This window comes from Stenella coeruleoalba, assembly GCF_951394435.1.
Source record: "Stenella coeruleoalba genome assembly, chromosome: 7".
NCBI lineage: Eukaryota > Metazoa > Chordata > Mammalia > Artiodactyla > Delphinidae > Stenella > Stenella coeruleoalba.
The window spans coordinates 80,490,845-80,516,599 of NC_137153.1; the positions used below are offsets into that span (position 1 = coordinate 80,490,845).

Genomic DNA, 25,755 nt, shown 5'->3' on the forward strand with positions numbered 1-25,755 from the left:
CTGCAGGAAGGAGGACCACTCATTCATTCATTCATTCATTTGATTCATTCTTTTGAAACCTAAAAATTGGTATTATCCTCAGGAAGGGGGCAAGGGCACATCTGCAAACCATATATATTCTGGAACATGGATTACTCACTGTGAGTCTGATATATGTGTCTTTCTGTTTCTTATTCTGGTACTTTCTACTGTGTCTGAAAAGAACTCCTGGATTATATGAAATAAAATAGCCTATGTTGACATACTATATATAACACTGTACTGGGTGTAGTGTCTTATTAATGAAGAAGTTGATAAGACAAAGTGACAAAAAAGAAAATTTTGCTGAAAAAAGAAACCTGTTTAGGACACAGAAAAATATAGTTTTTTGCTTCTGAAGGTAGGTTACTCACATGTTTAAATTTTGTAATATCACAGGGAGCCAACAAAGCCCTCACTTAAGGAAGGAAACACAAAGACTGAGAGCACTGGTGATCGGCCCAAGGCTGTTGAAGATATAAATGACAGGCAGGACAGGAATTCAATTTCAGGTCAGCCATTGTCTCATCCTACTACACCAAGAACTAACTTGAACTTGGAAAGAAAGACTTTCTTGTAATTACTAACATTGTTAGGGCTCTACATATGGACTGATGCAAATCATGATGATCGTGCATGAAAATAATGATACATGCATGATAATAATGATAAATGATGATTAAACCCCAAAGTGAAGCCTCCACACAGTTCAGTAGGAAAGACATTCCACGTCAACACAAAGCAAAGATACAACAGGAGGGGGAAGAGTTTGCGGTCTTGGGGAGAATTGGTGGCCACTGGTCGATCATGATGGCCTCCCACAAATGCCATCATTCAACCACTGGAGCTCTCAGTGTAAATGAAAGGGAGAGAATTTTGAGCCTCCTAAAATACAAAGTTATTCCTATCATCCTCAACCTTTTTGCAACTAGCTCCACCTTAACTATTTAAATGATTAAAAGACTAGATTAGCTGTGACTTTAAAAAAAAGAGAATCTAGAAAAATTAGTAAACTTTCTATTCTTTATATACTCACACACAAAAGCAAACAATTTTCTAACCAGATTTCATAAATGGCCAACTTAAATGTGCCCATATCTTTACTTCTAATTACAGATTAAAAAATGCCAAAATATTTAAAATTTAATTTAGGGAAGATACAAAGCAACAGTAACAATGTTTTTATGTTATGAAAGCTATTTTATGTTACTTTAGATCATATTTAATTAAACCTGACAGAGTTTTAAGTGTCAGAAATCAAGGTGAACAGAAGGCCAGAAATAAACCCACACACCTATGGTCAATTAATCTACAACAAAGGAGGCAAGAACATGCAATGGAGAAAAGACAGTCTCTTCAATAAGTGGTGCTGGGAAAACTGAACAGCTACATGTTAGAAAAAAAAAATGATATTAGAACACTCTCTAACACCAACACAAAAATAAACTCAAAATGGATTAAAGACCTAAATGTAAGGCCGGACACTATAAAACTCTTAGAGGAAAACATAAGCAGAACACTCTTTGACATAAATCGCAGCAGTATCTTTTTGGATCCACCTCCTAGAGTAATGGAAATAAAAACAAAAATAAACAAATGGGACCTAATTAAAATTAAGAGCTTTTGCACAGCAAAGGACACCATAAACAAACCGAAAAGCTAACGCACAGAATGGAAGAAAATATTTGCAAACTATGTGACCAACAAGGGATTTATCTCCAAAATATACAAACAGCTCATGCAGCTCAACAGCAAAACACAAACAAAAAAAAAACAATCAAAACTGGACAGAAGACCTTAATAGACATTTCTTCAAAGAAGACATACAGATGGCCAACAAACACATGAAAAGATGCTCAACATCATTAATTATTAGAGAAATGAAAATCAAAACTACAATGAGGTATCACCTCACACGGGTCAGAATGGCCATCATCAAAAAGTCTACAAGGGGGCTTCCCTGGTGGCGCAGTGGTTGAGAGTCCGCCTGCCGATGCAGGGGACACGGGTTCGTGCCCCAGTCTGGGAAGATCCCATGTGCGGCGGAGCGGCTGGGCCTGTGAGCCATGGCCGCTGAGCCTGCACGTCCAGAGCCTGTGCTCCGCAACGCGAGAGGCCACAGCAGTGAGAGGCCCGCGTACGAAAAAACAAAAAAGTCTACAAACAGGGCTTCCCTGGTGGCACAGTGGTTGAGAGAGTCTACCTGCCGATGCAGGGGACACGAGTTCGTGCCCCGGTCCCCGAAGATCCCACATGCTGCAGAGCAGCTAGGCCCGTGAGCCATGGCCACTGAGCCTGCGCGTCCGGAGCCTGTGCTCCGCAACGGGAGAGGCCACAACAGTGAGAGGCCCGCGTACCGCAAAAAAAAAAAAAAAAAGAAAGTCTACAAACAATAAATGCTGGAGAGGGTGTGGAGAAAAGGGAACCCTCCTATGCTGTTGGTGGGAATGTAAATTGGTATAGCCACTATGGAGAACAGTATGAAGGTTCCTTAAAAAACTAAAAACAGAACTACCATATGACCCAGCAATCCCACTCCTAGGCATATACCCGGAGAAAGCCATAATTTGAAAAGATATATGCACCCCAATGTTCACTGCAGTATAACAGCCAGGACACGGAAGCAACCTAAATGCCCATCAACAGAGGAATGGATAAAGACGTGGTACATATATACAATGGAATATTACTTAGCCCTAAAAAAGAATGAAATAATGCCATTTGCAGCAACATGGATGGACCTAGAGATTTTCATACTGAGTAAAGTAAGTCAGACAGAGAAAGACAAATAACATGATATCACTTATATGTGGACTCTAAAAAAGGGTACAAATGAACTTTTTTACAAAACAGAAACAGACTCATAGACTTAGAAAACAAACTTATGGTGACCAAAGATGAAAGCTGTGGGGGAGGGATAAATTAGGAAGTTGGGATGAACATAGACGCACTACTATATATAAAGTAAATAATCAACAAGGACCTACTGTATAGCACAGGGAACTCTACTCAATACTCTATAATAACCTATATGGGAAAAGAAAATAGGTATATGTATCTATTTCATATAGATATATGAAAAAGAACAGATATATGTATATGCATAACTGAATAACTTTACTGTATACCTGAAACCAACACAACATCGTAAATCCTCCAAATATAAAATAAAAATTAAAAAGAAAAAGAAATCACGGTGAAGTACACACGATGCAATGTCTCAAAGCTCCCTGGAAACATCTGAGCTTCCAAAAAGAAGAGTCCATGAAAATTTAAAAAGCCAGCTGTTCTGGTTTCCAATGTATATGGTTTTAACTCCGAAGGTGGGTTGACTGGTGAATACGCCCACTCACTCACACCTACACACCCACACATGCACGCAGACACACATACACAAACCTTTTAACTATGTTTCTGTTGGATTAGTTACTGTATCCCATTTGAGCTCCCACCTGAATAAAAAAAAGTTCTTAATAAGGGATGCTTTCTAGAATGCTTTGCCTAGGATAATACCGCAGAGTTTATTAACCAGTCAATAAGAAAATCTACCTCGCAATTCAATGAAACAAGGTGAACCGATGATTCTCTTGGCAGGACTCCAAAACAAACCTGGGGATTAATTTACCTCTTGGCACATGTTTATGGCATTCATTCATCAGTGAAGAAACTGGGTGATAAGAAAAGGCAGGGCTGAGAAGAGAGTAGCATTAACACACCTGTTACGTCTCCACCATCAGAAAATGAGAGTGCGGCTCTGCCATGAAGAGAAAGCAAATTGTGAAGGACTTTGGATCTAACAAGAATTTTCATGGATAAACAACAATGTCCTACCGTATAGCACAGGGAACTATATTCAGTATCCTGTGATAAACCATAATGGAAAAGAATATGAAAAAGTATATATATATTGGGTGGACCAAAAAGTTCGTTCGGTTTTAAGTAGACATTTTTCATTTTCACGAAGAACTTTATTGAACAACATATTCACTAACCGAATGAACTTTTGGGCCCACCTAATATATATATATAATTGAGTCACTTTGCTGTACAGCAGAAGTTAAACACAACGTTGCAAATCAACTGTATTTCAGTAAGACTTTTTTAAAAAAGAATTTTGCTAGCATCACCGACCACGATTCTAGCTTTTGTTAAAGAGTTTTGAATTGTGAGGGTATTTCACATGTTTCCCTTTGTATTTTAAGATAGCAACAAAGTTGCATGCAATTTAAGACTCAAGGAAAATACTTCACATGTTAGATGGATGGATAGGTGTTCAAATAGCCTGATGGTCACACTAGTTCCTGGGTTATAACTTTGTGAGATGTTCCCTTTTTCAAAGCATTTCTTTGCACGTGGTACGTTCATACCTGGTGGTGAGGTAAGGGAAGAAATTAACATTTCAATGGTCAAATCAATCTCATCACTGGCCCCAAACTTTCCTCATCTCCCAATGCGTAGTGGGTGGTCAGATTTACTTGTGACAGTGATTAAGGAGAAAACCAGTTCTTTCTTATTTTTATCCTATTCTTTCCCATTTTCCAAACTCCTACACTGCAAGCTGTGATTGAGCAACTTTCAGACTGAAGTCAACATTGATTAATCAGAGAACTATTGGCATAAATGGAAAAACTCCAGCCTAGGATTTTGACGGAGAATTTGTTGTTGTTATGACACTGGCTAGGACTCCAAGTTCTTAGTAAGGAGAAAAATGTACCACACGATTTTTAATATCCAATAGGACATGGGAACAAAGAGCCGGAGTTTAACATGTGCCAGAGAACCAGTGACCCTGGGCCAAAGCCAAAGTCTGAGCACTGGCCTCCCTGTTCCCAGAGGCTCATGCAGAATATGACTTTTCAAATTGGAGGAAGTAGGAGTGAAAAGTATATTTAAACAGATGTTTTTAAAATTAGAAAATAAGGGGGTCTTAACATATGTCAAACCCTGAGAAGCTCTTCTGTAAAGAGCCACATAAATTGACCATTTTCACTTAACTGTGCCTGATTTCCTCACACACAGCCTTAACAGAGCCTTCTAGAACTTCAGCCTCTTTCTGAAAATGAAAAGTTAAGCTGGAAGAGTTAAATATACACAGATATGAGACATGATCAAAGCTCTTTTTGGTGTTAGAAAATGTCTTCTCCTGGGGCTTCCCTGGTAGCGCAGCGGTTGAGCGTCCGCCTCCCGATGCAGGGGACACGGGTTCGTGCCCCAGTCCGGGAAGTTCCCACATGCCGCAGGAGCGGCTGGGCCCGTGAGCCGTGGCCGCTGAGCCTGCGCGTCCAGAGCCCGTGCTCCGCAACGGGAGAGGCCACAGCAGTGAGAGGCCCGTGTACCGCAAAAAAAAAAAAAAAAAAGTCTTCTGCAATCCTAACCTGCAAATACCTGACTTTACTGCTTAAATGTGAAGTTGGATATTTGATGTTTAAGTTTTATACCTAGTGAATTACCATCTCAATAAATAAAAATATCTATTAATGATGAGTGAAAATATGTAACTACTTAATTTCCTAATGTCTCTATTTACAAAATGAAATTGTAAGGTATTTTTATTACAAACAATATCTATACCTTGGGCATGTTATCAATATAACCTGCATCCCTGATTCTCTACTGATCAACAAGAAACGATAACTTCAGTGTAGCAACAGCGGGAAAAGGAGACTGAGAAGGCCCAGTAATGTGAACTCCAGCGAAGGAAATGCAGCTCTTTCTTCCCCCCTGACCCCCACCCCATCCCTGGAAGCTCTCGCCATGATGCTGTGCTAGGCTCCTGCAAGACTCAAAGGAAAAAACACAGAACCTGCCCTGAATTCAAAAATGTCACCTGGAGATGCTGTCACCGCTACCATCACCTCATCTCACTAAGGCCTCCCCGCCCCCGGTACTACTGAACTAAACAAACATCCTCAGTGCTGGCCCCTCAATTTACCTTTGGATAAAGATTGATTAGGTCATCCCATGGAAGAGATTACCAGAAGTCTCCCTCTCCTCTATGGAAAGGCTCATCAGAAAGTAGAATCCCAACTGAACGCCTCCGGATAATCTTAAGATACATATAGCAGTGGCTCTCAAACTTGGCTGCCTAATCAGAATCACCTGGGAAGCTTCTAAAAGTCAATCCAAAAGTTCGGGCTGCGTGCCAAGAATACTTAGGCCCGACTCTCCAGGGCTGGTACCCTGGGCGGCAGCAGAAAAGCCTCCCAAGAGCTTCCAATGTGCAGCCGGGACTGGGGACCATTGTTTTGCATGTTCCTGATACATCCAGCAGTCAGGAGAGGGGGGATCCCGCTCCAAGGGGCTGAAACTCAAGACACTACAGGGAACTGATGACAAAGACATCCGTGTACCTAAATGAAGGGCCTGAAAAACTTGAAACAAAATCAGCGGAGACCTTGTGAGTCAATTAAACCTCCCAAATTCAGCCATTCAAGAGCTATAGGTGGCTACAGGGCCCAAGCCCACTGCATCAAGTGTGACTTGGAATTCAGGAAAAGCTTCTCGCAGAAGAGAAAGATGCTTTTTGAAGGAAATTTCAGACCTCACACTTCTACAAACACCGAATTCCAAGTTAAGTACTTGAGGGGAATGGCAGGCAAAATACTCCTCTTGCTGTTCAATTATTAACTCTCCTTTTTTAAGGTGTTGTTTTTGTTTTCAGGATGAGCCCTTGCAGTTAAATGTGTGCACGTTACATGCAAATACGATGTGACCCCAGTGTGGGGAAGACCTCCTATAAGAAGGAGGGCAAGTAAGAAGCTGGGGTCAGCTACCGAAAGAACCTGTAGACCTTGTACTTTTTTTCTAGAGATCACTGAATACAGAACCAAACATTTTGAAAAGTTAGGCAGGGCTGTCCTTTGCCCTTGGGAAATTCTGTATGTAAATCATCCAAGCCGATTCTGCAGAACCTTTAAGGGGATAAGATTTCCTTTACCACACTACAGACCTAGAGTGAGAATTTCTCAAGTTGGAGACACTAGAAACGGTAAAATAGATGAAGATTTCCGTGAAATCATCACCAGGAAACACAAGATAGAAGCTTAATTCAAATTTAGTAGTCCTGACACTGAGCAAACGCCTCTGTAGTATTTATCCAAGAAGTCATAAATTCTAATATGTGCTCATGACATTCTTGAGAGACATAAAAATTAAGGCTTATCAACAAAGTGAGTGAATACATATGAATAATTTCTTTTAAGAAAAGTAGGCAATGTATGAGAAAATAATCTTCAAGGCTAAATCTTAATTGAAAAAACATGTTGGTTAAAACATGGTTAAAAACCAAACGCTACTAAATTTCTGATAAATTTCCTTTCAAAATTAGCCTGTCAAGTAATAGGCAAAGATTTTCAACAACCTGGCTGACCAATAATCTTGCTAACATTTAAAATAAAACCCCCTAAAATCACTCTGAATTCCCTTCTACAGACTTTTAAGAAAGTGTCTACCTCTGAAAAAAATCAAATAATGGAAAAAGAAGTGAGGGAAGGACTGAAAAGAAAAGCTAATTAGGTTTGTTCATCCCTGACTTAACTAGTCAATTGTTTTGAATGAAGCAATACTTTGTAAAGAAGACATGGGCTTCCCTGGTGGTGACATGGGCTTCCCTGGTGGCGCAGTGGTTAAGAATCCACCTGCCAATGCAGGGAACACGGGTTTGAGCCCTGGTCCGGGAAGATCCCACATGCTGTGTAGAAACTAAGCCCATGCACCACAACTACTGAGCCTGCACTCTAGAGCCCACGAGCCACAACTACTGAGCCCATGTGCCACAACTACTGAAGCCCGCGCGCCTAGAGCCCATGCTCCGCAACAAGAGAAGCCACCGCAATGAGAAGCCCACTCACTGCAACGAAGAGTAGCCCCCGCTCGCTGCAACTAGAGAAAGGCCGTGCGCAGCAATGAAGATGCAATGCAGCCAAAAATAAATAAATAAAATAAATTTTTTTTAAAAAAGAAGACATAGATCATGCTTCTTAAGTAATTACTTAAACTCCTAGAGCACTAATCATTTTATCATTTTATGACCTAAGAAGGGTACTTTGTTATAGTTTCACATTTGCAATCAGGACTAGCCCACAGAGAAAATTATTCAGAAAATAATAAAGAAGAAATCGATCAAAATGACTGACCTAAACAATCAACAGAAGAAACAATGAATTGATTTCTGGCTTTTGAACTTGCCCCAGTAATAACCTTCTATTTTCCAGTGCCATTTAATTTGTAAAGCACTTCCTTTTGCTCATGTTGGCTTATGAAGTCGACAGAGCACGTGCTGTCTGCATTTAACAGACAAGGAAATGCGAGACCGGAGAGGTTACACGGCTTCCCCTAGGACTGAGTCAGCAAACTCCAGACCATGCACTAAATCTGCTCTTGGCCTTTGTTTGTTTGGCCCGTGAGTTAAGAATCATTTTCACCTTTTGCAAACAGAGTTTATAAGCAAGCGTCACTCATTCGTTTACGCATTACCTATGCCTGGTTTTGTACAACAGCAGAGCTGAGTAATTGCAACAGAGACTGTATAGCCCTCAAAGCTGAAAATATTTCCTCTCTGGCCCTTTACAGAAAAAGTTTGCTGACTCCTGCCTGAGACCCACAGGTGAGCGATGAGCAGAGCCCAGATTTGGGGGAACAAATCCAGTGATCTTTCTACTCAACCTTTTGCCTCTCCTTAAGCCATGTCACTATGTGGTTCATCCCTGGCATATGTCTGAAGGATAAGAGGAAGTTTATGAAGCAGGAATGCAGGTACTTGAAGTAGAAAGAAGGAATTGAGAATGGAGCCAGAGACAGCAAATGAGGAGGAGACAGAGGTACTACTGACTCATTTCCCAGTTTCACAGGTGTGTGAAAGGAGAGGAATTCTGCTCTTGAATGGACCATACCCAGAGTCTCACCCATTCCTGATTTAGAGTATTTAAATGATGAGACTGGGGACCGTTTGAGTTGATATTTAGATCAGATTTGAGGCTTGGAGTTGATGCTGTTTTTAGGGTTAAATCTTTGGGGGATATTAGAATGGGGTGAATGTATTTTGCTTATAGGCTAGACATTCTTTGGGGGATTGGGGCAGAGGGCAGACTGTACTGGGTTGAACAGTGTTGCTTTGAAATTCATGAAAACTCCAAATCTCAGAAAGTAACTTTATTGGGAAATAGGGTCTTTGTAGATATAATCAAGCGATGATGAGGTCATACTGGATTAGGATGGGCTCTAACCCAATGACTGCTGTCCTCATGGGAAGAGGGAGGTTTGGACACAGAGAGGAGAACACCATGTGAGCACAGAGATACAGAGGGGAGAGCTCTGTGGGAAGACAGAGTCAGGGACTGGATGGAAGCATCTACAAGCCAAAGGACACCAAGGATTGCCAGCAACCATCAGAAACTAGGAGGGCAGCATGGAAGAGAGCCTCCCTCAGAGCCTCCAGGTGGAACCAAGCCCCTTGATTTCAGACTTCCAGGCTTCAGAACTGTGAAGGAAGAAATCTCTGTTTTAAGCCACCAGTTTGAAGTGCTTTGTTATGGCAGCTGGGGGAAACTAATGCAGATTAGTGGGAAAGGGGACATGGCCTTGTGAGAAAGAATTCATATCGAGAGAGCACAAGAAAGTGGTGCAATGTCAAACCCCATAAAACCTTTTTGTTTGAAATATAAACTCAGAGTTCCTCTAGAAGACCTTGAGGGAAAACCAAACAAAAACCCAGGGACCTTGATGACTAAATCTGACCAGGTTTTTACAAACACATGTTGCCAAGATAAGCAGAACTGACTTATACTTGAGCCTTTCCTTCCCAATAGGCCTGTTTACAAATCTATCCCTAAATTCCAGTTAGTCACCCCACTATGACTGGGGAAACAAATGCCTTTTACAAAGGAGGAAAGTAGATTAACTAAAATTACCGCAAGGACGTTCCTGACATACCTCTTCTCTGAAATAATCCTAAATTTCCACAGATGACCTAATTTTTAAAATACTTTGTAAAGGGTGATTTCTTTTTTTACCTGCATGCATTCAAAAAGATATAATGTATATACTCAAAACCAATGTGTAAAGGAATCAGAGTCACTTGTAGAATCACCCAGTGGCTCAGGACACATCTCTCATATTACCTGGCATCAGATATACTAAAGACTAATTCCCACCACTAACACCCTCCCCCCACCACCTGTCACACACACACATTTTTCAGCGTAACACTGTTGAAGGTTGAAGCTGTGGGCAAGCTATATTCCTTCATTTCCTCAAGACTGCAAGGAAATGGTGGTAAAGACACAAGGTTGCAGTCACACTGTAAAGGTACGTCTAAAATCTGGTGCATGTTGAGTTTTCCTATGTAATCCAGTCACTGAGTAATAAAAAAAAATTAGATTGATTGCTCTGAAACTCTTTGTATAATGTACATGAACACAGATGCCACAAGTTCATGATAAAGTTGTCCCTGAGGTCCAGACTTAGACCACTATTCTGGCATTTGAGCAGCTAAATTCTTTTCAGTTGATCCACAAGAGAATCAGACAGAATTTTTCTCTTTATCATCATGTCATGTCGTAACTTGGTATCAATTATTTTAAAGAAACTCTATCAGTTAGATTCTTAATGAACTTATACATAGTATTTTCCTATGGATTTACATTCCAATACACCATAGAAAATATTATTTGTCTCCTCCTCCCACCCTCCTGCCTCATTATTTTCCTATAGTCTTAAACAGATATGTATTTTAAATAACCCACGGTGACAGGAAAGCAAATGGCAACTCCATACCATTACTTTATGAGAGTCCTCTGCTAGTTGAGACACAAGCATTACCCTTCATAAATCATCACTTAGCTCCTAAGAAGGGCTAGCTCCCCAAACAAACAAACAAAGCCCGCTGACTTCTTTGAGTAGTCTGCAGGGCATTTTCCTAAGACTGGGAATTCTTAAAAAGTTGGCCATTGTAAACCCAAGATCTCCACTGCTCCAATGAAGAAATTAACCAGGTATCTTAGCTGAAAGAGGAGATGTATATGTATGTCTTCCTTTTCTCAGCATCTGAAAGAATTCACCAGCGTGACTACCCACATTTCTGAATTGCTGCGCACTGGGCAGCACCACACTACCACTATGCTAGAGCTTCTGCAGAAATAAGACTGCGGCGCTGTTCCTAAATTCATCGCACTCCTCTGGAGTATCTCTACCCCAGAATCTGAGTTCAAGAGCTTCTTTAGGCCTCTGATGGAAGCACGCAGTAAATCTTTTAGTTCAGATACATATACTAACCAGGAGTATAGCATGTATTCACAAATGGGTCCAACACTCTTAAGCATGTTACCTTATTCTGTTCACACACGTACTGTATCCTCAGGGTATCCATGGCTCTGATCATGGCTTGCATGGCGGTGAATATGTTTTGATAAACTAGCTTCGTGAACCCCTTTCTGTCTTCATCGCTGTAACCAGACCCATGGATGATTCTCATTTGCTTGATAAAGGTGCTTTTGCCACTTTCTCCAGTTCCTAATAAGACAAAACAAGTGAAAAACGCAGTCAGCAGTCTTTAAAAGGAACAGAGTGAGAAAGAAAGTTCCTCCTGGCAGCGTTGGCCAATATGAGGATTAGTAAACTGATGGGGATGGATTTGGAAAGGGCCTGCCGAGTGCTTATGCAAGTTGAGGCTGCAGGTAGTGCCATCCTTAACCCCTGGGCAGAGGGGTCCCCACCCTGGACCCTGTGCTTTAGAAGTCCACAAATATCACACACACACACACACACACACACACACACAATTTATTAAGGACACATGAGTGCCCATGTCACTTGGAGTAATCCTAAACATCAGCTCTTGTGACTAACACTGTTTAGGCCCCAAGGAACTGCTCCCCGACATCCCTTGCCCTATGACCTCGAAACAATTGGCATCCGTGTCTGAAAGCCCCAAACATTCGAGGGTTTCCCCACTGCTAATACCAGCCATGGCAGCGATGGGGGCTGCTTCAGAGCACAGGGAAGGTTTGAGCAGCAGAAACACCGGGATGTGAGAAAAGGCTAATTAACTTGTCAATTCCTTTCTTTCAAATACATGAATACAATGGATCCTCGCACAATGAAGCACCATCCCTAGCTGTACCAAACGTCTATATTCTTCCCCCTCCTCATATTCCAATTTGTAGTTCAGGAGGTCCTCCAAACTCACAACACTTGTACATGGGAGCCAAGGAACATTTACAACATCAAACCATTCCTACTGCTCTTAAATGTGCATAGATGTCCAGATAATATGTGTGAAACATGATGCTAGGGCTTTACATTAATATTAGATTGAGATATTGTTTGAATAGACAGGAAAAGGTGCAGCGTAAGTGACAGACATTTGTGTGATGGAATTAAAATATTTTCTTTCTAATATTTTTTGTGATAAAGATAATTTATCTCAGAGATCCCATTACCATGTTTGGAACATAATATACTATATTTATGGTTCATTTTCAAATCCAAGTATTGCTTTAAAGAAGTTTTTTTAACAATTCAGGTTGATATGATCTCAGTAGGGCAAAGTTTCTTCTAATTGGAATTAATGAAAATGATCTCAGAACTAAAATGACTCAATAAAAGTTGGATTCTTCAAATGGGTGAACTGCATATATACAAATATATATACAATATATATTCAGTATACTTGTTATAAAAAAGTCATCTAACAGCATTTCTATTAAAACAACACGAATTGTATGAAAATCTTAATTAAAATAATATAATTCATGATTTTACTATAAAGAAGGCCAAAAATTATGAAATAGGAAATGATGGATTAATTATAAAATAGTTTATTACGTATCCACATCTCACTGACCCAACAGAATACCCAGACAGTGCGGTTATAGTTAAATTCAATCATCTTTGATACTTTGTTTGCTCTTAGTCATATTAAAAACCATAGCTGTACATATCTTTTTTGACATTTTAGTTATAAAGAGATGTTTGTCATGGTAAGAGGACAGAACATATTAATCACGGTTTGTTGGCTTGATTACTGCCTGTAACCATTTAGACTTATGGGATGTGGGTCTCCGTCTGCACTCTCGCCGAGGGCCCTGTGAACATCAGGCCCCGGAGAAACATCTAGGGGACTCGAACGATTTTTCCAGGTGAATAATTGAGACACCTCTTAGCATTTGATAAGATCTTTCCTTGTAAGAAAAAAAAAAATGTTCCTTCAGGTTGATCTTTTCAAAACACAAACCTGCTTTTCTGTGTGTCTTCCCAACCTCGGCTCAAAACCCTCAATGGGGGCTTCCCTGGTGGTGCAGTGGTTGAGAGTCCGCCTGCCGACGCAAGGGACACGGGTTCGTGCCCCGGTCCGGGAAGATCCCACATGCCGCGGAGCGGTTGGGCCCGTGAGCCATGGCCGCTGAGCCTGCGCGTCCGGAGCCTGTGCTCCGCAACGGGAGAGGCCACAACAGTGAGAGGCCCGCATACCGCAAAAAAAAAAAAACAAAACAAAAAAACCCTCAATGGCTTCCCCTCAGCTCAGGAAGAAAGAAAACTCTACTGTGGCCAACAAGGCCGTGTGGTCTGGCCCCTCCGTCTTCGCCAGCCTCTTCTCACAACACGCTTTCCTCCTCCCTCTGCACTCTAGCCACAATGGCCTCCTCGTTGCAGCCTCGGCTCATGCCTCGCACGTTCCTGGGATGGTCTCCCTTCACCCCTCTCACTGCTGCTCTTCACCTGGACTGGTCTGCCTGATGAGGTCAAGTCCCCATACTCTAGGTTCTCAGGGTACCATGAACTTCTGGTTGGAGCACCTGTTCCAGCTGCACTTTTGCCCATTAATGTCATTCTTCCTTTGACATATGCCTCCCTTACCAGCCTGTAAGTTTCGTAAGGGGAGACAGGGGCCATATTTGTTTTTATTCACACTGCCTCCCCTTGGGCCAGGTATAATGCCTTACACTTGGCACAAGCTCATTAAGCTTTTATAAAATTGTGATAAAATACACACAGCAAAATTTACCATCTTCATTATTTGTAGGTCTACAGTTCAGAAGTGTCAAGTATATTCACATTGTTGTGCAATCTCCAGAACCCTTTTCATCCTGCAGAACTGAAACTCCACACCCATTAAACAACTCCCAGTCCTCCCTCCCCCCGAGCCACCTTTCTCCTTTCTGTATCTAAGAATCTGACCACTCTGGGTACCTCATATAAGGGGAATCACACAGTATTTGTCTTTTTGTGACTGGCTTATATCACTTAGCATAATACCCTCAAGGTTCATTCATGTTGTAGCCTAGGACAGCATTTCCTTCCTTTTTTTTTTTTTAAAGACCCTGATTATTATTTATTTATTTATTTTAATTTATTTATTTTTGTCTGCGTTGGGTCTTTGCTTTGCGTGGGCTTACTCTAGTTGCAGCGAGCGGGGGCTACTCTTCATTGCAATGCGCGGGCTTCTTATTGCAGTGGCTTCTCTTGTTCTGGAGCACAGGCTCTAGGCGCGCGGGCTTCAGTAGTTGTGGCTCGCGGGCTCTCGAGCGAAGGCTCAGTAGTTGTGGCGCACGGGCTTAGTTTCTCCACAGCATGTGGGATCTTCCCACACCAGGGATCAAACCCGTGTCCCCTGCATTGGCAGGCAGATTCTTAACCACTGTGCCACCAGGGAAGCCCTCCTTATTTTTTTTTTTTTCATCTTTATTGGAGTATAATTGCTTTACAATCGTGTGTTAGTTTCTGCTTTATAACAGTGAATCAATTACACATATACATATGTTCCCATATCTCTTCCCTCTTGCGTCTCCCTCCCTCCCACCCTCCCTATCCCACCCCTCTAGGTGGTCATAAAGCACCGAGCTGAGCTCCCTGTGCTATGCGGCTGCTTCCCACTAGCTCTCTATTTTACGTTTCGTAGTGTATATATGTCCATGCCACTCTCTCACTTTGTCACAACTTACCCTTCCCCCTCCCCATATCCTCAAGTCCATTCTCTAGTAGGTCTGTGTCTTTATTCCCGTCTTACACCTAGGCCCATCATCGGATGAATGGATAAAGAAGATGTGGCACATATATACAATGGAATATTCCTCCTTCCTTTTAAAATCTTGAATAATATTATTGAATTGAAAGTATTTTTTGAATACATGATAGTGATATGGAATTCATCCAATCTCAGCTGCCTTCACTGTCCACAAATAGGAAAAGAGGTGGCTCATCCTCTCTCAACCACCCAGTGTGCTATGTGGGTGGCAGTGACCTCAACCATGGCAGGAACCACCATGAAAATGGCCAAGCAGGAGCCTTATCCTGATTCTCTGTGACCCCTTCCTGGTTACTCCCCAGTCCTAATAATGGTGACTGTTAGAGAGTCACACTGTGCCTGGTACTCTACACACATGATCTCCTTTGATCCTCACAACCAACCCACGAGGTATGAACTATTACCGTCATCTTTATCATACAGATGAGAAACCTGGGGCTCATACTGTTCAGTGATCTCTGCAAGCGCACACTGTCAGCAAGAGAAAGAGGGGATTTACTCAATCAGACTCTAATGCAGACTCTACTATCAGAGAAGAACATCGGGATCATGACCAAATGGACTTAGTCATACTGGTCTCATGAGGACAGATGGGAAGTTCACAGCCGCACACTGAACCCTAAGCCCAGGCACACCCACCATCTCGCAGGCGCACACTGTTGGGGCATGAAGAAGAACCTCCCGACAGGTGAGTGTCCTCACGACCTCACAAGCCTCCCTGTTGCCTTACTTCTACCTCCAGAGATGGGAAAGGTGGGTGCCGTCTTCCCAGGTCAGAGATGAGGAAACTGTGAGTCAGCAAACAGGGCAACGCTGATGCAGATTCAGAGCTGCGGCTAGCAGCCGGGCTGCTAAAGCCTTAGCCTTCAAGGTTCAACACAAATAACACCGCCCTAGAGGAATTTTCTTCCCCTTCATCCCCCCAACAGTGAGGCTTGCCCCCTTTAAGCTCTCAAAGTGCCTGTGGACACCCCAGTGGGGCCCATCCCCTAACTGCTTGTTTGCAGATACGTCTCTTGCTACACCCTAAGTCCAGGAAGGGTAAGGCTTGGGAGTCACGCATTTGGGTACCACGAACACTGTGCCTGCCATATAGTCAGCTCTCAAAAAACGACTAAATGGAGGAATGAATAGAACAAACATGAGAAGTCAGTTTTCCCCCATTGGTCTTATATCGCAGACAATTGCAGAAAAGTGAGATATGAATTGTCGAAAGATGATTGTGATGAGGCCGGTTTCATGAGGACTCTTGGCTGACAAGACCTCGTGTGTTAACTGAGGACCTGTGGGAAGGTCCTATACGGTGAGAGCTTGGTCTAGAATCCTGAATCAGATTAGATCTCTGCTCTTGCAGAATCCTGGGGTTCCCTGCATCTCTTCTATGATGCTGCCACGCTTGCTTCTATTCCATCCCGGCAAGGTTGACCTTGGGTACAGTGCTACCTCATCCTAAGTGAAGGTTAATACTTCCACATTCTACATACCACAAAGCTGACGTGAAGGGAGAGATTATGCAATTATCACGAAGCACCTGGGATTTGGGCCCTCTTAAGCCAGAAAAATCACCAAGACTCACCCCAAAGTTCTATACCAAGGTAGAGGATCTTTTGCATTATAAAGGCCATTCACTTACAAAAGGTTAAAGCCAACCCCACCAGCAGCCCCAAACACAGAAACATGTGTAAAAAGTCATTGATTTTGCTTTTGGACATGGAAGATTTTGAAAAGAAAAGGTTAGAAATGATTTTAAAGATTAATAAAAAGATGATATAAATGTATTTGATCAATACCAATATTTTAAAACGTTCTTCAATTCTACTAATATATTGTGGTTATTTGAAGAATAAAAAACCAAACATAGGACAAAAAAAGGACAGGTTAAAGGCAAAGAAGAAAGACTGAAAGACACACACCACCTGGGGCTGAGGGCAAGAGAGCAAAGAAACTCGGTGGGCTGGGGGTAGGGGGGAAGGATCCTCTCCCTCTCATTTAAGCCTCAACACAACCCGGTTAGTATCTTCTTTTTCCAGAAGGGAACCTGAATATCAAAAAGATTAGATAGTTTATTTAATCCCTGTCCAAGGTCAAAGTCTGTCCAAGGTGACTCAGCTTGGAAGTGTTTGTTGAGTCTTGGGTCTAAATCTGGGTCTCTGTTGGTACACGCACTTCCCATGGTAACACCACGTGCTAGTTTGACACTGAGTGTTTCCCCAAATAAATGGCCAAGTCACACCCTTCTATCAGCTAAGCACTGTCTTCACCTGGTTCTGAGACTCCAGCACTTGGAACTTTATCTTTAATTCTTCAGAACTCTGCTCTAAATGAGACAGTTCCAACAGCAGATGGGGGCTGAGGTGGGAGACGGGGTGGAAACATGAGACGTAAGTCAGTCTCTGCAATGACAGCTGTGACCAGGACTAGAGGGACCAGTAAACTCAAGCTAAGGATCTGAGCTGAGTTTCTGTGTGGATGGTCTGTCCATTGATGTAAGTGGGGTGTTAAAGTCCCCCACTCCTATTGTGTTACTGTCAATTTCTCCTTTTATTATCTGTTAATATTTGCCGTATATATATTGAGGTGCTCCTATGTTGGGTGCATACATATTTACAATTGTTATATCTTCTTGGATTGATCCCTTGATCATTATGTAACAGTCTTTTTTTTAAAAAAAAACATTTATTTATTTATTTTTGGCCGCGTTGGGTCTTTGCTGCTGCATGCGGGCTTTCTCTAGTTGTGGCGAGCAGGAGCTACTCTTCATTCCAGTGTGTGGGCTTCTCATTGCTGTGGCTTTTCTTGTTGCAGAGCATGGGCTCTAGGCCCACAGGCTTCCATAGTTGTGGCATGTGGGCTCAGTAGTTGTGGTGCACAGGCTTAGTTGCTCCGCGGAATGTGGGATCTTCCCAGACCAGGGATCGAACCCGTGTCCCCTGCATTGGCAGGCGGATTCTTAACCGCTGCGCCACCAGGGAAGTCCCAACAGTCTTTATTTTAAAGTCTATTTTGTCTGATATGAGTATTGCTACTCAGCTTTGTTTTGATTTCCATTTGCATGGACTACCTTTTTCCATCCCCTCACTTTCAGGCTGTATGTGTCTCTAGATCTGAAGTGAGTTGGTATAGGCAGCATATATACGGGTCTTGTTTTTGTACCCTCACTTCTTCTAAACAGAAATTCAACACTCAGACATTGAGCACAACCGTTCATTTATTCCACACAAAAGAAAAATCTAAAGGATATGATTTTTAGAACAAAAATTATTGGTGATTGGAAGAATAGGTGACTTAGCTCTGACATCCCTCCTGACTGCGTATTAGAATGTATGGTTTGGGCCAGTCAGTAGCACAGGTCCACTCTGCTTTGTTTCTTATCTCTTTGTGAGAACTTTCTCACTGGCTCTTCCACAAAATCAACATGCTGGTGGACGGCACCTCCACAGCCTCTGCAGATAGCAGGAGAACTGAGCCCTCACTCTGGGAGCAGCATTCCCTCACTCTGGGAGCAGCAGGGACGGGGGAGCCGTGGCTTGGAAGGCGAACTTTGGTATCAAGTGACCAAGAGATTTAATCAGATGAGACAAAGGGGGACAGGGGAGGGAACCACAGGCCAGAAGGACTTTTGCTCCTGGACCCAATGCTATTAAAATACAGAGCAGAGAAAGGAGTAAAATTACAATTCCATCTCTAGATTCTGTTCCAAATATAAATACGGGAAATGCCTCTTCTCTTCCACTTAGTTTTTGCTTCACTGTTTTCATACTTGGAGGAAAGAAAACCAACGATGGGTTATAACTACTTTAAAACTTTCGTTATCGTTAAGAGCCTACTGGTTTCAGGTTCTTATTTATCGTCATCCTACTACAAATGTGGTCTGTAATAAAATCAGGGGGTAACCTCTGAGTAAGGCACCCTGGTTGTAACAGAGATTCCTCCGAGGGCCTGGTTCGCCTTCCCTGCTTTTGTGCCCGCTGACCTCCAGGCAGGAGACCAACCTGCCTCTCACTAAGCCTCTCGTACTCCCCTGAGTCTCTCACTGCAATGCTCTGCCGGGATCCTGTGCCTCCCCTCACCGTAAATGTGAGTTACCTCCTTTTCCAGCATACATGCTCGGCAAGTGGTTAATCTGCACTTCCGTGGCTTGCTACTCGGGCATGGTTGGCACACATGGATAACCTGTGTTCTATTTAAGTGAAAGCTCACCTCCGCAGGCTTCCTGTGTCCGTGGGCGGTGGGTGTGCACTCTGCAGGGCTGGGAGCTTTCCTACAGGATACTTGTTCTTGCCATTCACTTACCAGTGTTTCCCCAAACTCCATTATTTCCGTACTTACCTTGCTATTTTTATCATATCCATGTACCATCTGCATGATTATATAATATTAAAAATTTTTCATTTAAATAAGCTTCTTATGTAAGGAAACAGGAATGTTATGAGTAAAAAACCAGTGTCATTTGCCATGGGTAATCAAATTAAATATTTGATTAATTAAATATTATCATAAGACTTTGGTGATATTCCAACTACAAACATCTGGTCTATCCCCCAGTGATCTGGGTATTTCATCTTGGTGTGTATTATGTGAAATGTCCTCTTTTACTCTCCATCCTTAAAGGAGCTTTCCCTCTCTTTCTCTTGAGAGGCTTCTGAAATTCTACCCATGAACCTCACACACATACAAAAAAACTGAGGGTTGAAACTGATGTCACTAAAAAGGGGTCAGAAAAATGTCTTAGCACTAAAATTCTAAACTCTGAGATTTGAGAAAGCAGTCTGAGGTTCGAGTTTCAGCTTAAGACTCAGAAAGACTCATGGGGAGGAAAAAAAAGTTGGTTTTTAGGAGCCAGGAGAGAACAGAGGCCAAAGCAAAAAGGCCTTTCCAAGTGACAAACCAAGCATATCTAAACAGAAAGCCAATTGTTCTAAAGGTTACCTATAATCTCTAGTCAAGACCGCCTCCCTGAGAGTCAAAGGGAGGAGCTGATAAAGCTTCTCAGATGGGCAAAGCCAACTCCAATAGTCTGGGATGTTTTCTGAAACCATCTGGGAGAAGCCATTGTGTTTCAGCTCAGTTTTACAGAAGACGATGTACGTAAACAGAACAGAAATGGGGACACAGTTCTGTACGTTGGTGTAAATGACTTATGAAACCAACGGGCAGAAGAGGGCATGGACACATTCTGTTGGGACTGGCAGGTTGGCTCTACGGGGCCTTATTTCTCTTGTTTCCTCGTGTCTTTGGAGCCTAAAACAGAGCACAGAGTAGGAGCCTAATAACTATCTGTGCTTCGGTATTCATTGACTAAGACAACAAGGATGATCACGGTCTGGGAAAGCAATGGGAAGAGGGTTTGCCTGGCCAAGAGAGGACTCAGGACTAAGGGGACGAGTCTGCTGAGTGACAAAGCAGCCTCACACAGGAGCAGGCACACTGCCACTTGCCCTTTCCGATGAGGACACGCGGGGCCCCGGGGCCAGCCACACAGGGAGGCTCAGGTTCTGTATCAGAGTTTCCTGGTAGTTGGGTACAGGAGTTAGGAAAATGCCTTTTGCAATCTTTATGCAGGAGAGGTTCTTAGTAGCAAAGAAGGTGGCCCGGAGGAGAGTGCCTGGATTTGGGGGCACTCTGCTTGGTCCCCTATAAGTCACAGCTGACCTTGGGCAGCAGCCACCCCAGGTGGCGGGAGTCTCTGCACCTGTGAGTGCTGCAATCCTGGTACTTGTTATTCTAAAGATACTGATTCATGAGAGAATCTGGCTAACATTGGGGAAAATTCCAAATGATCCCTTACTGCTACGGTGAGAATGTTCGTGTCCCCCCCCCACCCCATAAGGCTGAGAATCTTATGCCCAAAGAGATGGCATTAGGAGGGCCTTTGGAAGGTGATTAGGTCATGAGAGTGGAGCCCTCATGAATGACATTAGTACCCTTATAAAGAGAACCCAGAGAGCTCCCTTGCCCCTTCTACCATATGAGGCCACCGGGAGACGTATGCAGTCTGGAGACCAGCTCTCATCAGAACTCAACCTTAATGACACCCAGAACTTCAACTTCCACCCTCCAGACTGTGAGAAATACACCTCTGTTGTGTATGAGCTACCCAGTCTGTGGTATTTCATAGCAGCCTAAGTGAACTAAGACATCTACCCAAGTGCAATCCAATGGAGGGAGGGATACTCAATAAAAATGCAAGTTCCTGGGCTCCCCCTCAGTTCAACTCTGACTCACCCTTGCAGAAGCCTGGCATTATGCATTTTAACCAGAGCTCCAAGGGTTTTGATGCACCCAGTCCATGGACTGGTTGCGAAGCACTTCTCCAGGCTCTCCCAAGAGGAACCTCTACTAATGTAATCTACCTGGGACTGGAATGCTCAAATTTTTACATCATGTTCAGTTTAGCCAATGGGATTTTATACCAAGTTCCAATTTCATTTCTGCATGAATAAAATATCTCTGTGGGAGCTCTGTTTTTCAATTTCCAGAGAGGAAACATTTTGAAGGTGCCATTAAGATTCACTTATTCAAATCAGTCCTCCCCGATCCCCATATCACCATCACAATCATGTCATCTTCCCCAGCCTCTGCTCTTGCAAACAGAAAAGGTGCTATTTTTCACCATAAAAGGAGAAGTGGCAATGTCCTAGGCATCACAGAACTGGAAACAACTGGACACAGAGTTCATGGCTGCTCTCTCAACAAAAGAAGTAAGTACACGGCTTTTGAAACAAAAAGGAAAAGCTGAAAGAACTTAAGTGATGAGGCTCAAGACAGTTTGAGATTTTTTTTAAAAAAAGAAGCCAACACTAAAACAATGGAGCAGAATTCAAGATGCTGTATATTTCATAGTCTTTTTGTTTCATTAATCTACAAAATCATTTGTATTGACTCACCAAGAAAAGAAGCAATGCCAAGTATTTCCTGCCACTTTCTGTCTCTGGGCCTCATTTTGATCAAGATGGTATTTTCAAGTCCAAACTGGATTTCTGAGCAATTCTTATATCAGGCAAAGCCAAAAGATCATGCTAACAATTTTCAATCACAAAGATTTTTTGAATAAACGTTTTTCTAATTTGAAGTATCAAACGTAATGTACTTCTCATATTGCCACAAGTGCATTTAAAAGTTCAAATGCAAGGAGACAGCAAGGCTACTTTTTACTCTAAATTAATTTGAGCTATTTACCTACACAACCAAATTTCTATAATTTGTTAGAAATGTGGTATTCGTAAAAAATTCAATACAAATATTCAGCTTAGAATTAACTGCTTTATGTCAGGAAACGGTTGTCATTAATTGGCATGCATCTCTTGTATGCAGTCAACATGATCCAGAGATCTTTGTTAGCCAGACATTCTAACTGACCCTTCCACAAAGAGTTACACAATTTTGCTTGTTCTGTGTCAATAGCTCGTCTGTATAAGTTTCCGGAAAAGTAACAAAATATACAGAATCTTAAGAAACAAATGCCTGTTAGTGACAAAACTCTATTTTGGAAAATGCTGAGGACATCAATTACTTTTCCTGAAAAATGAATAAACCACACAAAGGATAGGGAGGAACCTATTCAAATAATCTCTGTGGTTTACAACTAAAATATTAGCAATCCCATTAGAAGTAAAACTCATTTCACTTTTAAGGAGAGTCAAGAGATCACTTTCTGCTCTATGACTCTAACTCATAATTGTTTTATTTTTTAAAAAGACAAATTGTAAGCATTTTCATAAATGATTTTAGAATCTTCCACAGTTCACTGCTCTTCCTGAAAACTGCCATTTCCCTCATTCTTACAGAAACGTTTACCAAGAAATCACACCACCAGGGCGCTAATAAGACTTTAGCCTCTCAACCTTTGAAAGGATATGAGGAATCATATAACCCCAGAATGGTCAACACAGGGAGGAGTCTAAATTCAGAACTTGTTCCTTCACAAGTTATGATTGTCTAAAAGCTGAATTTTTGCTCATGCTGAAAAAGAATAGGAGGAAGGATAGAGCAAAGACAAAAATTACTTAAAGGAAAAGAGGAAGCTCTAAAAAGACAGGATGGACTTAAAATCTTCAAACCTCAATAAGGGCAGGCAAGGAGACAAGATATCTATTTCAAAATACTAAAGCATCTTGCTGTTGCTGATGCTTGCTGGGAGTATCTGACCCACCCTTCTATCCATCCTCCTCCACTCCAAAGATAAATTTAAATGAAAATAAGTTAAATTGTAGTTAAACAAAAGTAGACACTAGTGCAATTAAATGCAGGTTCAGGTTAAGAATGAAAGCACAGAGAATTCCAAAACCGTGGGACTTTCAAAGTACCATGCACTGTCATCCACTTTGGATGGTTTTTCAAAAAAATTGTTCTCTTGAAGTCCTTCTCACCATTCTGGCAGAATACGAAATTAGTTTTATTCAGATTTAAGTACAGTAAACCCCTCCGTCCCCATCCATGGTTTGAATTTCTGCAGTTTCAGTTACCTGTGGTCAACCGTGGTCTGAAAATATTAAATGGAAAATTCCAGAAATAAGTAATTCTTAAGTTTTAAATTGCACACCCTTCTGAGTAGCATAATGAAAGCTTGCACCATCTCACTCTGTCCTGCCTGGGACGTGAGTCATCCCCTTATCCAGCATATCCCACCCATTAGTCACTTAGTAGCTGTGTGGTTATCAGATTGACTGTGCAGTTATCGCAGTGCTTGTGTTCAAGTCACCCTTTTTTTACTTAATAATGGCCCCAAGGCACAAGAGTAGTGATGCTGACAATTTGGATATGCCTATGACAAGTCATAAAGTGCTTTCTTTAAGAGAAAAGGTAAAAATTCTCAACTTAATAAGAAAAGACAAACATATGCTGAGGTGGCTAGATCTATGGAAAGAATGAATCTTCTATCTGTGAAGTTGTGAAGAAGGAAAAAGAAATCCATGCTAGTTTTGCTCTTGCATCTCAAACTGCAACAAGTTATGGCCACACTGTGTGAAAAGTACTTAGTTAAGATAGAAAAGGCATTAAATTTATACAATATTTTGAGAGAGGGACCACATTCACATAACTTATTTATATTATTTGAAGTGTTCTATTTTATTATTAGTTATGTTGTTAATCTCTTACTGTGCCTAATTTATAAGTTAAACTTTATCATAGGTACGTATGTATAGAAAAAAACATAGTGCATATATACATATATATATATAGAGAGAGAGAGAGAGAGAGAATTCAGTACTATATGTGGTTTCAGGTAACCACTGGAGGTCTTTTATATTTATCTATTTATGCATTTATTAGGCTGCACCAGGTCTTAGTTGCAGCCCGTGGGATCTTCATTGCCACGTGTGGGATCTTCAGTTGCGGCATGCAGACTCTTAGTTGCAGCATGTGGGATCTAGTTCCTGGGCCAGGGATTGAACCTGGGCCCCCTACATTGGGAGTGCAGGGTCTTAACCACTGGACCACCAGGGAAGTCCCTCCACTGGAGGTCTTGGAATGTATCCCCCATGGATAAAGGGGGACTACTGTAGATATCCAAAAAGGTGTATGGTGTCTTTCAGCACCACTGTGATCAAAATATGTGAATTTACCCTTAAAGGTCTAGTTTAAGAACACATGGGTTAAGTAATACCAAGATATTGGCAATGTTGTATCAACCAGGTAAAACTCAGGTCCCGTCATTTTTGCCTTCCTTTCTCTATCCCAGGAGCCCAGCTGGCTCCCAGGCCAACTCATCCATCTTATCGCACTGTTCCAGCATCGCTTTTACCATGAATGCCCCCGCGTTCCCAGGTAGAAAGACTCATTCTCTTCTTCTTGGTCCTACTATATCTTTATATACCATTATTACGGCCTTGTCATGATGTTTATATGTCTTCCCATTAGTCTGTGATTTTCCTTAGATTAGGAACTCTCTTCTCTACTTTTGAACCCCAGCACCTTGGACAACACCTGCCCTAGAGTAGGTGCTCACTAACTGTCTGAATATTTGAAGAATTTCCTAATACCACTTTCTTAGCGTTCCTCAACTAGTCACCAAAAAACCTTGGACTCTTTCCTACCATTTAATTCCCAGGGGCCTTTCCCAATGTAAATGAAATATGTTCTCCTGCTTTAATTCTTCTCTCAGTCCCCAAAACAACAAACAATTTTGTGCCAACTCAGAAACTTGAGTTCTCATCAAATGGTCTTCATTATGGCTTCACCCTCTGAAAGAAAGAAGTTTCTTTTTTGGTGTACAGCTGTGAATCAAGTAACATCACAGTCTAATTCGGGACGTGCTTGGAGTCATTCCAGCCATTATTTATTCAGCATATATTGAGTGCCTGGGCTGGGCTCTGATTCTAAGGAATGAGTCTCCACCTCAGTGGGGAAGGCCAACTCTGTCATTTCCTTTCCTCCAGCCCAAGACCCATTTGAGCCTCAGTCTTCCCAGAACCATGAACTCCAGGATGGCTAAGACAAAAACATTTGGTCAAGAGTTTTTCAATATGTCTCTTACTGATATCCAAAAAAAATTACTTAAATATATATATATATGCATATATAATTTCCAAGTGACAACCTAATGATTCATGAGTAATACTAACCTCTAGTTCCACTCATCAAGATCTCTTTGGGGGAAGATGTTTGCAAAAACAGGCTGGACCCCTCTCTCCAGGGTGGGTTAAAATGACCAGGATAACCATATTGCTGTCTTTTTTTTTTTTCTTGAAATATAGTTGGTTTATAATGTTGTG

General features: G+C 41.9%; 1 protein-coding gene across 4 annotated transcripts in view; it reads right to left on the reverse strand.

The window, feature by feature from the left end:
- GNA14 (G protein subunit alpha 14) overlaps positions 1–25,755 on the reverse strand; it is a 202,532-nt gene that overhangs the window by 84,774 nt on the left and 92,003 nt on the right. For all 4 annotated transcript variants that reach the window (XM_079927171.1, XM_079927170.1, XM_079927169.1 and 1 more), the window contains exon 2: positions 11,342–11,526. In XM_079927171.1, coding sequence (XP_079783297.1) covers positions 11,342–11,526 — 185 coding nt within the window. The remainder of the gene's footprint in view (positions 1–11,341; positions 11,527–25,755) is intronic.